Source organism: Anser cygnoides, chromosome 1 (genome assembly GCF_040182565.1).
Source record: "Anser cygnoides isolate HZ-2024a breed goose chromosome 1, Taihu_goose_T2T_genome, whole genome shotgun sequence".
In the NCBI taxonomy this organism is placed as follows: Eukaryota; Metazoa; Chordata; class Aves; order Anseriformes; family Anatidae; genus Anser; species Anser cygnoides.
Window position 1 is genome coordinate 172,278,096 of NC_089873.1, and position 17,707 is coordinate 172,295,802.

The window sequence follows — 17,707 nt, forward strand, 5'->3', positions numbered from 1 at the left end:
TGTTAGAACTGCAGGAGAGGAAAAGCCATTTTGCTTTAATAACAGACTGTAAGAGGCAATCCCAGGTACAAAATGATCAAGTGACCAGAGCCAGTTCGATGAAGAATGATAGCATTTTATGCTCAACACTTCAAGATTAAAGTCTTTAGTTAGCTAAGCATAATGTGAATCAGTTTCATGTATAATGTATTGTGTAAGCCTGTAGCCAGTATGATACAATGTAAGCAATTCCATTTAGCGCAATTTGACTATAGCTAGTACAGAATAATTGGAGTCAGTTTCTAGCATGCTAGAATTTGAGTCAAATATGATATGGAAAAGAATTTGATACATAATACTATGGAAGGAAAGATAACATGCAATGATGTGGATGAATAGTTAATATGCTATAATACAAAAGTCATTCTAATAGGTTATGATGTGATTAGGAGACCAGTGTTCTTAAACGCAGACAAAAGCCTAATACATCACGGTAAAGAAAGGAGGCTATTAAGGAACAGTATAAATAACAGTACATAGCTGCATTTGACCAAACACCAAATGCCGTAGTTTTCCCAAATGTAAGATCAACTGAATAAACGTTTACTGGAGGATAAAACATGGCTACTCAAGTGAACATTGGAAAAGTTTAACAGCAGTTCCTCAAAATTCAGAGGCCGTGTAATGCTGTACTGGGTGATTCTGATTCCTACTCAAGGACTCAGGCTTCTATTAATTTTCTTCCAAGATTATTAGAAGTAGTCATGACAGTTCTAGCCCCTTTGGTACTCTGAGACACAATTTTACAATCTGTTGTGCAAACACTGTAGTCTGAAGCCCAGCCTTTTCCACTGCATGATTAGTTAAAGAACTACAGCATTTTAAAGCAAGCACATGAACATTAACATGGCAGAACTTCAAGTAAACATCTTTGGCTCTCCAACGTAGCTTCAGAAAACAGCAAAAATACTCTATTATAGTGACCTGTGACCATTTGGGGTTTAAATCCAACCACGACTTGATCACTGAAATTTTACTCTTTTTTTCTCTTCTTTTCATGAGGCTAACCCTGTGTACATGAGAAGAGCTCATTTATGAGCATGTGGTAATCAGTTCTGACTACAAGTTAAAGTCATCCTTGAGCAAACAGAAAACTATTCAGCTTAGCAATAAAGTTAAATAATTATTACCAGGCTATGTGATGTGACTACAATGTGACATTGAAATGGCTATGGTGTGATTAGAATAAGAATGTTGTATGTCTGTGATGTTACTAGAATGAGGCTATAAAACGTCTGTGATGCCATACTGCTGTGATATGACTAGTGTCAGAAAAAATGTGTGCATTATTAATGCATACATAAACACTCCGTATTTCAGAAGCAGACTGCATTACACAGAATGCTTGTAGTTCTAATTATCTTTATTAATGGCTGTTTTGCTTTGTATTTTGGAAGACGAAAGGATCGCATACTTAATTCATTCACAGAATTCTTTTTAAGTGGTAAGGTTGCTCCTTTGTGTCACTTGCTTGACTTTCAGTGCTGGGGCTCTAGCCATCCTTCCTGTATTACATAATGAACATTTTTCTTAAACTATTATTAGATTCAGTTCCGTTTGCTACCATTACTTGATGTCATCAAAACCAGGATCAATTTTTTCTCTGGGGCTGTAATAGGAGTCTTTCAGACACAAACACAAAGTACTGCAAAACTAAGAATGTTTATTCTTTACACATCGTGTGATTACAGGATTGCGATGTTCACGTACACAGCGTGTTAACAGTCTGTATCTGTATCATTTCCAAGGGGATGTGCCATAGTAGTATCAGCATGTACCACATGATGCCAAGCCATGCAAATTACTGACCTCAAACAGATACGAGGAGCTTCCACTGTTACTTAACACTGTGTCATGTGTGTTCCATATGTACATATGGGAATCTGAAGGTAGGAGCCTGCATTTGAAAATGTAAAATCTTCAAGGTAGAAACTCAGACCTCTAGCTGGCCAGTGCTATCTACCGAAAATGTGTACATTTTCTAGTTGTAATATCGCATATACAAGAAGTCAAATACTGGTTATCTTTGTTTTTTTTGTATGTGCATCTATTTGAAAGGCTTAACCAGAAACACCAGCAAGCACGGCTACGTATCTGGGCATACTAAACTGGAGAGCTACTGTGTGATACAGCTTGCAAGTTCAAGCTGAAAAAAGCTAGCAATAAAAGCAGTCAAACGAAGGTTCATTCATGCTTTAGAAAACATTGAAAAATGCACTATATATAATGCACTATATATAATGCAGTATAATCATCTTCTTGTCACACTTTTGAGGTCACTCATATCATAATACATTGGCATCTTATTACACTGTCTTCCAGGCATGTGATGCTTCTTTGTGGCTAGCTGGGTAATTTACCTGTGTCATTTACAGGGAAGGAGAAATGCTCACTTTTATTATTTATCAAACCACAGTGAAGTGTTTTCCAGTTCAGTGTTTAAGCAGACCAAAAAAAAAAAAAAAAAAAAAAAAAGCAAAACATCTCTCCTTTTCCTTCAGCGAGTATCTCGGCTGACCCGTCGGGAAGGAGAAAGGTGTGCAGGTGTAAATGGGAGCCGAGACGGGGCTGGAGTCTGAGCAGCAGCGTGAATTATAGATGAAAAGGCATGTATTAAATATAAATCCGAAGCACGCTGAGGAGGGCCGGGGCAGGGTGCTTGCTGCGGGCTGCAGGCCGCGGAGGATGCGCGGGGCCAGCAGCGATCTGCGCCGCGCCGCAAGCGCTCCCCCCGCGCACAGCGGACCGGGCGCACCCCCCTAAAATAATAAACAAACAAATAAATAAATAAATAAATAAATAAATCCTTATTTTTTCCACCCTCCCCCCACGATGAAGCCCCGCTGATGGGACACCCCACGCCCGCCTCGGCGCCCCCGACCCTCCGATGCGCTCCCGCCCCCGTCCCCCCCGAGCGGGGGGGGCGCTCCCCTCTTCTTCGCCCCGCTCCTTCCTCGCCCCGCTTCGCCCCGCTTTTCCGCTTCGGCCCGCGGTTCGGCTCGGCCCTCCCGAACCCTCCGCGGGGCTCGGAGGCGCTGCGCTGCCCGGACGCCCCCGCGGAGCGACGAGGCCTGCGGCCAATGCCAGGGCCGCGCTCCAGCAGCCACCTCCCCCGCCGCTGTGGGCCAATGCAGTGCGGCGGGAGGGGGGGCTTAGCGCCGCTCACACCCTCCCTCTGGGCTTATTGAGAGTTATATCAAGAATTTCAGTTCAGAGAGAGAGAGAGAGGAGAGGGAGAGAGGAAGGAAGGAAAGAAAGGCAGGAAAGGCAGAAAGCGAGCGTGTGCGTGAGAGGGAGAGACGGGGAGGAGGAAGAGGAGGAGGAGGAGGGAAAAGCGCTGTCGCTTCCTCCCATCGCTAAAGCAATAATCTTCTAGGATTTTATTTTTTATTTTATTTTTTATTTTTTTATATTTTTTTTTTTTTTGTGGGTAACTATCACCCCAGAGATAAAGAGGGGGGAGAGAAGCACCGCCAGACCAACTCTGTCATTTCCAGTAAGAAGTTGCAGACTTAATGTAGCTGGCTCTGCCCTGGTGAGAGAGGGATGGAAATTGTGTGCAGTGCAGAGCGGAAAATACCCCTGATCTAAAGACGTGCACCGGATTTCTGCTTGCTGTTTGTGCTGTTGCGTATATGTTAAACACCCGAAGGATCGCCGCTTAATAGAAATGAAACGTGGAAAGGATGACTAACGACAGAACTGTGAATTTGTTCCCTGGAGTTGCTAATTTGCCACCCTGAAGCAACACATATCTCAAGGAGGAAGCGTTTGACTGCTGCTGATTTCTCCAAAACTGGTGGTTTACCAGATGCATTGTGCTTTATCTGCTGGAACAGATCATTGCTTAGCTGCAGCAGATCGTCAAAGGTAGACAACCAACGTAAGTGCAAAGTTACCCATACACTGTGATGCATTTCATTTAAAAAAAATAATAAAAGCCAACATGCAGTGTATTTATCTAGGGAAAGAATCAGTATTTTGAATTCAGTTGGTGCTGGTGGCGAAGGCTCACCTACTCACAGTATCTGCATCCCTACCTGCATCACTCTGCTGGAAGTAATCACGGGCATCAGCTACTGTGCTGCTTAATGCAGATAAGATTAGTGCTTCAGGGCTGCCCGCTTCCACCAAACTGTAGGTGCTGGGAGCCTTGCACCCTTTTAATTTGCGTTTAGCAGAGCATGCAAACAGAAATCTTTGTCTATTTTTTTTTTTTTTAAGCTGCATTATTAGTCTGCAGTATTTATGTGTGGCATCTGCTAATAACATCCTGAAGGGAGATCAGTGTCAATGGGGAAAGGCTGTACCTTTTTTTCTCCTCATATTCAGAAGAGATGTTCTCCCCCTCCATCTGTAAACATACTGGCTGCTCCTAAGTTGCATTTTGAATTTCCAGCCCACTGTTTTAGACAGTGTTTTGAAAAAAAAAACAAAGTTTAAGGTTATTAAGCAGAAGGAGAAGTATCCAACATCTGGAGGGGAAACATTGAGCTGAGAGTGTAAGAAACTGTTAATCCTGTTATTGTCTTGTCAGTTAATAGGGATGTGAAGTAGCCAGTGACAACTGCTGCAGCAGCAGCATGTCCGGGTGGTTATTTCCCAGTACGATAGCAATAGTGGGGGATGCAAGGCACAAGAAGCAAAGAGAAATCTGGTTAGCAAGAGCTAAAAAAATGCGTATGGAAGCAAACAATAAATGACATTCGGCAGCTGCCATAGCAGTTACAATCCAACAGAAGTACAGGAAGATTTTTACTTGCACAAAATGACTGGGTGGAGGAGGGTAGAGGGGGAATGCACGTTACAGATTACACGGTGTGCCAAGAAATTATTCATAAAGTACATGTTGAAACTGTAGCTACCCTTAATCCTGCAGAAGTAGTTATTTCTGTTCTTGCTCTGTGCAAATGCAGCCAACGGGATATTGGTGCATTTGGAGGGATTGCTTTAAAAGGGAGCAATAGGAAAATGTACTATTGCGAGTGTGTCTTTGCAAAAACAGGTAGTAGTTGGAAATTGTGGATTTGTCGTGCCTTAAAAGCCAATAATGCTATTCTGTATGGTTGTGTTGACAGTGCTGTCTTCAAGTAAGAAATGAGATGTAATGCATCCTGCAGTCCATGCATGCCTCCTCTTGCAAATCGCGCATCATTTCTCTGTGGAAACCTTTAAGTCCTAAGATCCAGGAAAAGACAATAAAAACATTATCATGGACCTGAGGGATTTTTACCTGTTGGCCGCTTTGATTGCCTGTTTAAGGCTGGATTCTGCTGTAGCTCAAGAACTTATTTACACTATTAGAGAGGAGCTGCCTGAAAATGTCCCCATAGGAAACATACCAAAGGACCTGAACATTTCTCACATCAATGCTGCCACGGGGACCAGTGCCAGCCTTGTCTACAGACTGGTGTCTAAAGCAGGGGATGCCCCTCTGGTCAAAGTGTCCAGTACCACCGGAGAAATCTTTACGACATCTAACAGAATAGACAGAGAAAAACTCTGTGCCGGTGCTTCCTATGCAGAAGAAAATGAGTGCTTCTTTGAACTTGAAGTGGTGATTCTCCCCAATGACTTTTTCAGGTTGATCAAAATAAAAATAATTGTAAAGGATACTAATGACAATGCACCTATGTTTCCATCCCCTGTCATCAATATCTCCATACCAGAAAACACTCTGATCAACAGTCGCTTTCCAATCCCATCAGCAACAGATCCTGATACAGGTTTCAATGGTGTGCAGCACTACGAGTTGTTGAATGGACAGAGTGTCTTTGGACTGGATATTGTAGAAACTCCAGAAGGAGAGAAATGGCCTCAACTGATTGTGCAGCAGAACTTGGATAGAGAGCAAAAGGACACCTATGTGATGAAAATCAAAGTGGAGGATGGAGGTACCCCGCAGAAATCCAGCACAGCTATCCTGCAAGTGACAGTAAGTGATGTCAATGATAACAGGCCAGTTTTTAAAGAGAGTCAAGTAGAGGTCCATATACCAGAAAATGCCCCTGTAGGCACCTCAGTAATTCAGCTTCATGCTACAGATGCAGATATAGGAAGCAATGCAGAAATCAGATATATTTTTGGTGCCCAAGTTGCCCCTGCGACCAAAAGATTTTTTGCTTTAAACAATACCACAGGGCTGATCACAGTTCAGAGGTCCTTAGATCGGGAAGAGACTGCTATTCACAAAGTGACCGTGCTGGCTAGTGATGGTAGCTCTACACCAGCTCGGGCAACCGTTACCATCAATGTCACTGATGTAAATGATAACCCTCCTAACATAGACCTCAGGTACATTATAAGTCCCATCAATGGCACAGTGTACTTATCTGAGAAAGATCCTGTCAATACAAAGATTGCCCTAATTACAGTTTCAGATAAGGACACTGATGTGAATGGCAAAGTGATCTGTTTCATTGAGAGAGAGGTCCCCTTCCACTTGAAGGCAGTTTATGACAACCAGTATTTGTTAGAGACCTCTTCCTTGTTGGACTATGAGGGCACCAAAGAATTCAGCTTTAAAATTGTTGCTTCTGATTCTGGCAAGCCCAGTTTGAACCAGACTGCCCTGGTAAGAGTTAAACTGGAGGATGAAAATGACAACCCTCCGATTTTCAGCCAGCCTGTAATTGAGCTGTCAGTTTCTGAAAACAACCGCCGTGGTCTATACTTAACAACTATTAGTGCCACAGATGAAGACAGTGGGAAAAATGCAGACATTGTTTATCAGCTTGGCCCTAATGCCTCCTTTTTTGATCTGGATCGAAAGACGGGAGTTTTGACAGCCTCCAGAGTTTTTGACAGAGAAGAACAGGAACGATTCATTTTCACTGTTACAGCCCGAGACAATGGCACCCCTCCTTTGCAGAGTCAAGCAGCTGTAATTGTTACTGTCTTGGATGAAAATGACAACAGTCCCAAATTTACTCATAATCACTTTCAATTTTTTGTATCGGAGAACCTACCAAAGTATAGCACTGTGGGAGTGATCACGGTGACTGATGCAGATGCTGGGGAAAATAAAGCAGTGACCCTTTCCATCCTGAATGACAATGAAAACTTTGTGCTGGATCCATTCTCTGGAGTTATAAAATCCAATGTTTCTTTTGATCGAGAACAGCAGAGCTCCTACACCTTTGATGTGAAGGCAGTTGACGGGGGACAACCTCCTCGCTCTTCTACAGCAAAAGTAACTATAAATGTCATGGATGTTAATGATAACAGTCCTGTTGTCATTTACCCGCCTTCTAATACTTCTTTTAAGTTAGTGCCACTCTCAGCAATTCCGGGATCAGTGGTAGCAGAAGTGTTTGCTGTAGATATCGACACCGGAATGAATGCCGAACTGAAGTACACAATAGTAAGTGGAAATAGCAAAGGTTTGTTTCGGATCGATCCAGTGACAGGTAATATCACTCTGGAAGAAAAACCAAATCCTAGTGATGTGGGGCTGCATCGCTTAGTTGTCAACATAAGTGATTTGGGTTATCCCAAATCCTTGCATACTCTTGTGCTTGTATTTTTGTATGTGAATGATACTGCTGGAAATGCCTCTCATATTTATGACTTGATACGCAGGACAATGGAAACACCTTTGGACCGGAACATAGGGGACAGTAGCCAACCCTACCAAAACGAGGACTATCTCACGATCATGATTGCTATTGTGGCAGGTGCAATGGTTGTTATAGTGGTGATATTTGTCACAGTTCTCGTTCGCTGCCGGCATGCATCCAGATTCAAGGCTGCCCAGAGGAGCAAGCAAGGTGCTGAATGGATGTCTCCCAATCAGGAGAACAAGCAAAACAAGAAAAAGAAAAGAAAGAAAAGGAAATCTCCGAAGAGTTCTCTTTTGAACTTCGTGACCATTGAGGAGTCCAAACCTGATGATGCAGTTCATGAACCTATCAATGGGACAATAAGCCTTCCAGCGGAGCTGGAGGAGCAAAGTATAGGAAGATTTGACTGGGGCACTGCACCACCAACAACCTTTAAGCCTAACAGTCCTGATCTTGCCAAGCATTACAAATCTGCCTCTCCACAGTCTGCTTTTCATCTCAAACCTGACACTCCAGTTTCAGTGAAAAAGCACCACGTGATTCAGGAACTCCCATTGGACAACACCTTTGTTGGTGGTTGTGACACCCTTTCCAAACGCTCTTCCACTAGTTCAGATCACTTCAGTGCCTCAGAGTGCAGTTCCCAAGGAGGCTTCAAGACAAAGGGCCCCTTACACACCAGACAGGTAAACGAGCACTTTTACTGGTCTATAAGTACTGCATACAAGTGCCCGATTAACCAGTATTAAAAGTGCAAGTATGTTTATTTTTGGTTTTGTTTCAGTCTAATTTAGCTTAATTATATTATGGGGGGAACAAAAAAAAACAACAACAACAACAAAAAACAAACTCAACCCCTTTATCATTTACTTGGGGTTTAACCATGTATTTGCTAAATGCCTCCAATGCTTTGGGTTTTGAAGAATACTGATTGTTAAAGAACTGCATGTGTCCCTGCAGATGCACGTACATATGCATAAACAAAGCTGGAAAAAAAAAAACACAACTTTTTTTTTTTTTTCTCCCCAGTATTTGACTGTCCAAATGTAAAAGTTATTGAAGAAAAAAATTCTCTTTCCCTATATGCCAAATTTCGGACAGAAAGATGTGACTGTTTCAAGATTGAAGGGATACGTACATTTAATTTCAAATTTTGATCTGAGTTATCTTGAGTTTCTTTTACAGTTCAAGCTTATCTGGAACTTTGTTAAGTTAGTGTTACTAAAGGGGTTAATTTTTTTTCCCTAACAAAGACAGCTGAATTTCTGAGCTACTTCATCTGTGAAGCACGTGGTTTGTTGGTAGGACATAATTAAGCCATACAGAAGTCTTCCTCTGTTTTTAGTTCAAATTATTGTGTTGTAATAGATTAAAGTTAGTATTGCATAGACAGTTTGTTGCATATTTTAAAAAATGGCCAAAGCATACTTTCAAAAGGAATGCGTCCTCTGAATACATTTGAATTATACAGAAAAAAAAGCCAGCCCACAGTAAATATTTTCTCATTTTAGTAATGCATAAGTGATCTGTCATAACTAATTTTAAACTGTGAAATATGCCATATGAAGCAGGATTAGGAGGCTGAGAAACTCATATTTCAAGCAAATCCAGAATTAGTTTTTCTTAGGTCTAATAATTCCTTGCTAATAAAGATTTAAATGCTGCGCTGTCTAATTTATTTTATTGGTGCTCGTATTTTGCCACTAAATTAGAATGTCAATATAGCCTGTAGATGGCACTAAGGTACTATGTCGCTTAGACTGGCCCGATGCCAGTCCTGCAGTAGGTAGGAAAAGGGGGGAGGGAAGCATCAAGCTGGTACTACAGCCAAAGAACCTTTTATTTAATGATAGTTGCACTGGAGTGGTCAGTAGTTAAGTTCGTGTGTTTGCAAAGCAGCTTTCCTAGTGCTTAGCTTTCACTGCACCAACTTTTTAGGTGTTAGAAATCACGTTTGTACGCCTGCTGGCATTGTACCCTGCAAGTTATGGTGATTTCTCTGAATTTATTAGGGATGTGGATCTTACAGAATCAAGCAAGACACATTTAGGCTTGTCTTTGCAAAAAGATTTTGACAGTAGCCAAGTTTAGGCTAAAGTCATTCTCTTGCTGTTGTATTAGCCTTATCTAAGATGAATGGGATGTACCCAGAACTGTGTCTTGACTTTGGGTGTCTGTAAGGTGTCACACTAACAAGATACTAAGAATAAAAACAAGCACTTCTGAGGCAGTTCTGCTAAAGTAACTACTCTTAGACAACTCATACTTACAGTGAGACACTGAAAACATCTTAGAAGATTGTTACAAAAACTTAACCTTTCTAAAGGGCTTTAAATTGTGGTGAACTCACATAGTGTGCAGGCTGCTTTGCTATACAGCACCATAAACAAACTGACAGCATAAGTTTAAAAAAATGTTTTTTTTTTGTTTTTTAAAAAAAAAAAAACAGCATAGAAGAGCTCTGCATAATCAGTGGTTACTTGGCTGAAGTTTTCAGATTTTTTTCCACAGTTTTAGTTACAAAATCAACCCACCTATTCCTTTTCTGTTCAGAGATGTTGTTAATTTAGCTCAAATTAGCTTTCCAAACTCTATTAAGAAACTCAGACTTAATCCCCCACGGTATCTTGAGGCAGTTAAGATCCAAAATATGATTTACCTTACAGAATGTGTAAGCTCTGCACAGTGAAACTGAGTATGAGGAAACAAAGAAGGAAAAAAAACACCAAACAAACAGAAAAGAACCCTACAGGCAATATTTTTAGTTACCTGTGTTCATTACATTAACTATATTGGTTTCAGTTTAATAATCAGCCATTATATCTATATTCGTCTGTATGGATGTGATTCAAATTCCATTGAAGACTTATTAAATCCCTTCTGAAGTCAGCAAATACTCATATCATATGATTTGGATCAGTCCCTGTAAAAGCTGTAATATTATGTATAACTGCAAATATAACTCTTTATTAGACAGACAATTATCTAAACTGAGTTTATGTATTTTTATTTCATGGAGGAGGAGAAGATGGTGGTGTTTGTTATTGTTTTTTTTTTTTTTTCTTTTTCGTGCATGTTACAGGAAGTAACCTTCTTGTGTCCTTTTAACACTTCTGGCTGGAGGAGTACAGCTAACAATGCTGGTAATCATTAGCAGTCTTTATATTATTCTTTCTGTAATTCCTGGGATTAGGTTGCATTTTGGCTAGCATTCTTAAGTCTTTCATAGGTCTTTTTTTTTTTTTTTTTTTTTTTTGTGATGTGTTATAGAGTATGGCCTTTAAACAAAGTATTCAGACTTAAAAATCTCACTGAATAGTAGTTAATACTAATGTCACAGTATCCAAAAACTTTTTTAAAAATTCCTTCATGAAGAGATACCTAGTTCTCTGCCACTGTACTGTTTTCTTAAGGTTTAAAATAAATGTTTTCTCTGTGTCTTATGTTACAAGTTGTAATAAGTTACCTATATTTTGGTTTTCTTTATGTGGTTTGAAATGGTATGGGAATCATTAAGATAGGGAAAGATGAAATACAGGATTAGTATATGTCTAAGAAATACTGGTATCCTAGGTTTTTATTTAAATTTTCTTTCAGTCCAAGCAAAATACACATGCAGTGTATCTTGCAGATGGATAAATTAAAACTGATAGAGAGCTGAGACCCAAGTCCACACCTGGACTTTTTTTCAAGCAAAATCCCATTACTTTTAATGGGAGCTGGACCTAGAAGTCCATTAGAACTGTGACCTAAGTCAGAAAGCTTTTAGAATTCAGAAATAGATTGTTCAATACAAATTTCTTAGTATTTTTTGCTGGGCAATTTCTGTGCAATTGTCAATAAATTTAGAGGAAATTCTGTGGTTAAGTCTTCACATATCACTTTGATTTGCACAGGTTGATGTTTCAGAAATACCCAGTATAAAAACCAAAGCCTTCTTCAAGTGCCTATATTGCAGTAAACCTGGTGGATGCTCTGAAAAGAGCATTTTTGAATACTTGAACTTGGGATTGTTATAAATGCTAATTCACATAATTAGGAGTATGGAAAGGATGTTACACACCACCAGCTCGCATAGCTAAGCTTCCAAAATCAGTGTTATGACTCATAACGAATGCTTAAATCTATGCAGGCTTCTCAATCAGTGTTCTTTTCAGAATTTGATTGAACTTTAAAATGCACTTCAAATTAGTAAGTCATTACACCAAACAGCTACATAGAAATACAGTAGAAGACAACATATATTCTTCAGTGTGAAAGACCTTTTATAAAAAACAAATAGAAAAAAAACCTCTTATTCAATGTCACTAGGTTAATAACAGATTAAATAATAAAAGAAATCATGGGCAATTTACCATGGTTATCCCAGTTTTAAATTATAATAACTTCATTTAATCAGATTTGAAGTACAGCAGTGGCAAATAACACGGGTTTTGACCAAAACCTTCAGCGTGCATTCTTAAGCAAACAACCTTTAGGCATATGCTTAACTTTAATTTAAAGTAGTGGGACTGAAGCAGATCCTTAAAGTCCAAATGACTTCAAATGCTGTTTACAAGAAAGACAGCTGTAAGCACATTCTAAGTGTTCTTCTGTATCAAGATGATGATTTAGAAATTCTGGAAATGTACACAGTTCTTGTAGTTTCAGGAAAGCTAAATATATGTAACACTTTTTTTTTTTTTTTTCTTCTGTGATCTGATGGCAGAAATTAAGGATTTGGGGCTTCACTGACACATTAAATGCATTCCATACTAAGGTATATTTTTAATCATACAGTCAATAACATAAGGTCTATGGAGCTTGCTTTACTCCTTTTTCAGTCAATGGACTTTTTGCCAGATCAAGGAATGAGTAGCCAGGCTCTCATTGATCAGTCCAGATCACAAGCTTTCTGTGGCAAATGCAGCTGATATTGTCTTACTCTGGAGTATTTAAATCTGTAACTTTGGGGTTTATGTAATATTAAAAACAAAATAAACAAAAAAAAAACACTTAAAACATTAATGATTCTAATTTCATATACTGAGAGTGACAATTTCAAGGTGCATAAGATGATGGAAATGTGCATTAGAACAGCAGTACAGAATTTACATCACTTGCAAATATTAAAATTCTGTAACCATAGCATTCCATAATTCTGTACATGGTATTATTTTTATTGGCCCTGTTTTACTACTCAGTAGAAAAAAAGAATACGATTCCATTGTTTCTTTTCCTTTCTATGCTTAATTTCTTTATGTTTTAGCATGGATATTAGTCTTGGGTGAGGACTAGTCACCTGGAAAAATGTCTGCATGTAAAATTTTATTGCTTTGAGTTCTATATACTTAGATATCTTTATCTATACTAACATATTATACTAACATATTAGAAATGTTGAAAGTGTGCAGTGTATTTTTTCTATCCTTGTATAACTGAAAAATAGGTTAACGGATTTTGCTCAACTGTCTAAAGAAATTCATTTTTCAACTGAGACCAAGCATGGAAAATTTTAGCTGAAAAGAAGAATTTTTCAGAAAGTTAAGGGCATGTGAAAACTGGGGGGTTATAATGGAAATCTGAACATAACCTTAAGCTGTAATACCATTTTCAATAGTGACAGTAGAAATGCTAAACTAGAGTAGGGAACATTTTGTGTATACAGATACAGACAGCAAAAGTTTAGCAAGCTTCCTTGTTCTTTAAATGTTTCCAATGCAAAAGAATTTCATCAGAACTGCTAGAGTCTCATCTGTCCTGAATGTGCAAAACCAAAGTTTCATAAATGCTAATAAATTTGTGGCACATGTGGGACAGTGAATTGAATTCTGAGAGTTTAATACTATTGGAATTCTATGATAATGTTCTTTTGTGTATAGGAACAAGGAAGAATCCTAGTTTCCATTTCAGATTTTCACTTCCAAATGATGTGTTCTTCTAGCACAGCAAAACCGTATCAGCCGCAGTTTATTGACAGCAATTTTATTGTAGCTAGAGGCTTACAGTAAGCTGTTTATTGCTGTTCCCTAACTCAGTTGACAGCAATTGGGGAATTAATTTTCTTGCCCCTGATGTGCTTTCTTGGGTATAAACAACAGATGTTAAAGATATGAAAACTGTGACCCATTTACATGCAGCAACTATTTATGGGCACAGCCTACCTGCCTAAGTGCAAGTTTCAAATCCTAAGTAAGATTCCTTCATCAGTTCTAGGATTCTTAGTTTGGCAATACAACTTTTCATCTGTATGTATGCTGTACAAGGGCAAAGAAATAATACCTAATGGACCAGTCCTCATCTAGGTAAATTCAGCTCCACAGCAGCTGAGTTCAAGTTTCATTTATTTCAGGAGGTGCTGTATCTTCTTACTCTAGGATTTAATTGCACCTAACATACAGAATATAACGGACCAAGTGGACATACCATGTACTGAAAGATCTAACAGGAATTGTAGGTGATACCAGAATTTTTGGTGTCACTTCCCCTGCAAAATATCATGGTGGTTTTTAAAATGTATACCCAGAAGTTTCCTCAATTGCTAGCAAAGAAGAACCATCTGACACACATTCTGTAATGTCCATATCTTTGCTGAAGGAAAAGAGAAACACAAAATCACACATTACTTTCTTCTTGTTTTATTACTGCTTTGACTTTACGGCCTGTGGTGGAATGCATGTGAAATGATTTATCCCAGTAGACTGATGTAAGCATTTAATTTGTTCATTTCTGGTTTACATGAGATAACATTCCGTTCACTGAAAAAAGATTTCCCAGGCTGTAGATAAGAAATGAATGGATGCTATCATATTTTACTGAATCGGGGGGCATCTTCTATTTATTTCTTTTGCTGTCTTTTAGCAAAACATTTGCAATATAAGGGGCTTTAGTGTCTTACCTAACTGAGATTTTAAGTGCTTGTCTTGACACAAAATGCAAATTATCTTAACAGGTCCTTTATAATTAAAATATCATACAAAATATTTCCTTTTAGTATAGCTGAAATAATTTTGTTGTGATGGATTGTGTTTTAGTGAGCTATAAACTCTGTGGAAACAAAAATAGCCATTCCTGATATAAGACACCTTAAACTGGTATTACTACACTGTTATTTTGGTTGTGCAATCATGAAAATAAATTATCAAATAAATTAAATCAAATTCAGTTATTCTGCGTAGCAACATTTTTATAGTCACACAAAACCATGTGTTGATTATTTCTAGGACCTAAGGATTCAGGGAAGCATTGGGCCTACTCTAATTTTGATATCAATTTCATGCTGGTCTTACTAGAAAAATCTGGACTTTCAAATCTTTCTCAATTTTTTCAAACTTTCTCAGTTTTCAGTTTTATGAGTACCATGAATTATGTGTGATAATACTAAGCAAGGTGCTTCAAAAGCTAATTTGTAGTCACATTGAGGTGTCTAAATTGTACCAGTCTCAAAAGCTGTTTTTTTTTTTTTTTTCTTGTTTCTTTTGCAGCAAGTGAGTTGGGGGTGGGTGATTTGTTTTAAAGTTTTAGCATGGGTTGTTTTGCATCTTCTATTGCACAAAGAGGGAAAATTGAGTGATTTAACATTTGCCAGGAAAACATTGAGAGCTGGCTGCAGTTGATATGTAATTTTTGTAGTTTCCTACAAGATAATGTTGTAGTTTTACCATTTCTTTTATGAAATGCCACACTGACATTTTTTGGGGGGATACACATCTTGATGTTATTACTTGAAAGTTGTTTTTGCATATGCACAGTTCTTGCTATAATAGGAGTATAAAGAGACGCTTCTTAGAGTAACAGTTCAACATTTGAAACTAAGTCCAGACTGGAGTAAATCTGCTGATTTATGCCGTCTGCATCTCTTCCTGATGTTATCTACTTTATAAAAGCAATAGGATGACACTACGATCATGTTTTCAAAATCTGAAAAATATGTGAAATGAATTGGGACTCAAGTGAATTAAAAATCGTTTTATTTTGAGCTGAATTTGATAAAATGTGGAGGATCAGCTATTGGATTTTCTTCCTTTCTTTGTTTCCTGCCAAGATCTAGGTAGCCCTTTAAAACAGCTCCCTCTGCCCCCCCCCAAAAACATTAATTAGATATTCTTACTGGCTGATTGCTGGAAGAGGATAATTATCAATGTTGATTTGTAAAATGCTTAGTAGCCTCAAATTGATATTCGTCCATTCTCCTTCATTCTTTCTAGCCAAAGTAAGTGTGAGATACAACTACCTTTAGTTTGAATTTGGCAGAATATTCTTAGTACCTCATAGGCTTTCATGTGTTACTAATAATGTGGTTGGTTTTCTTGTTAAAAATTGTTAAAAATCTGTGTACAATATTTTCTATCAAATGAGCTACTTTAGTCTATGTCATGTAGCCTTTAGTACACCAAAAAATCTAAGAGGAGGTCCATGTTTCAGTTGGGAATGATACTCCCCACTCTTAAAGCTTCTTGTTTATTGGTATGTAGCATCTTTTAAATACTTAAACATGATTAATGTGAATTTCTGTCTCAAAATCTGTGCTTCTTCAAAGCACATAAGGTATGGAAGCAATTGTGTTTCTGATGGGAAGACATCTCCAGGACACATGCTTTTATGTATGACATATATATGAGATTATTATAGGGAATTTTCACTTAGATTCCTGAAGAGAAATAAAAGATTTGATACTGACCTTCATGGTGGAATACTTCAACCATTGAAGTTTATGTGAGTCTCTGTTTTCCCCTACTGGTATTTTTGGAAGAAAATTTTAACACCTTGGTTTAACAGGAATAGGTCCAGGAGCTGCAGAAAAGGGTGTAGATCCGTGAGTTTTAATTATGGTGAACACCTTCTTAATGTGTAAAGTAAGGTCTAGAGCTTGAAGGGGAGTGATATTGAGCCCCTGTTTTTGGGAGCTTTTCACTCAGTATGCTAGTTTTTGTGAATACAGTTGTTATGCCAATCCGTCTCCTTGCAGCATGTAATGAATATATCTGAACAGGTGCCCAAGTTCTGATTGTGGATCTAGCCTAATTTCTGCAAATGATGTTCACAAAAAATGAACATCTTCCTTTGTATAATTTTCAACACTGTACTTAACTGGTAGCACCTGTGCACACAATACTTGGTTTTGTTTCTGTTGACATTATGGTGGAATTCATTTTGTGTAACTTCTAATTGAATGTCAAATCTGGGTTCACAATTTACTCCATCCTAAAGAAACTATGCTAGTTTAAGCTGGTTATGGAAACTGATGGATACAGTTGGATGAGATGTATCCCACAACAGTGAAGACTGTGGTGCAGTGAAAAGTATGATCCAGTATGAGCTGTACTTTTCATTTTACCAGTAACGAGTAGGATCCAGTCCAGTTTTCGCACTGAAGTCAAGAGAAGGGCTTTAAGGGTAAGTATTTCCATAGGCAAAGATATAATGTCAATAGCGTATATGCCCACAAAAATGTATAGTGTGCACAGTTACTTACCTTTGGGAATGTCTTCTTTAGAATATGGATCAAATCCAAAAGGCTCCAGAATCAACAGAAACATTTTTTTATTAAATTGTTATCAAGCCATTTGTACAGCTGACTATTTTGGGAAGATGGTACAGTGAAACTCAAGTGTTTTGTTGTTGCTTTTTTGTTGTTGTTGTTTTTTGCTTTGTTTACATTCAGTTTTTGGTGCTGTGCTGAATATTATTTATTTATTTATTTATTTTTCCCGAGTGCTACATGCTCCTTGATACCTCATTCTGTGAATGTGAGCAGGGAAAAAGGGAGATGCAAACTTTTGATATCTACCCTGTGTTATATCTGGCCATTCACATTACAGTGTAAAAATGCTTCTACTTTTTTTAGGTATGTGACTAGCAGTATGAATTTTCAGTCACTTGTCACATTGTTTCACTTTTGCCATTTCAAAAATACGGGTCAAAATATCAGTGAAGTGCTAGTGTTATCAGTAAGAGAATTTGAAATTGCCTTCAGTTTGTGACAACAGTGCCCTGAAACATGGATCATACTGAAGCCTGCAGCATCCAGAGCAGCAGGAGGTAGACTACGCACCAATAGTAAAACTGTAGTCATCTCCCATATTTTTAACAACTGCCAGATAAATAAAAAAATAAATGAAATCTAC

General features: G+C 38.3%; 1 protein-coding gene across 6 annotated transcripts in view; it reads left to right on the forward strand.

Moving 5' to 3' along the window:
- The first annotated feature begins 3,316 nt into the window (after nucleotides 1–3,316).
- Nucleotides 3,317–17,707, forward strand: part of PCDH9 (protocadherin 9) — a 723,381-nt gene continuing 708,990 nt past the window's right edge. For all 6 annotated transcript variants that reach the window (XM_048051377.2, XM_013198843.3, XM_048051378.2 and 3 more), the window contains exons 1-2: nucleotides 3,317–3,922; nucleotides 5,118–8,287. In XM_048051377.2, coding sequence (XP_047907334.1) covers nucleotides 5,252–8,287 — 3,036 coding nt within the window. In that variant the 5' untranslated portion in view covers nucleotides 3,317–3,922; nucleotides 5,118–5,251. The remainder of the gene's footprint in view (nucleotides 3,923–5,117; nucleotides 8,288–17,707) is intronic.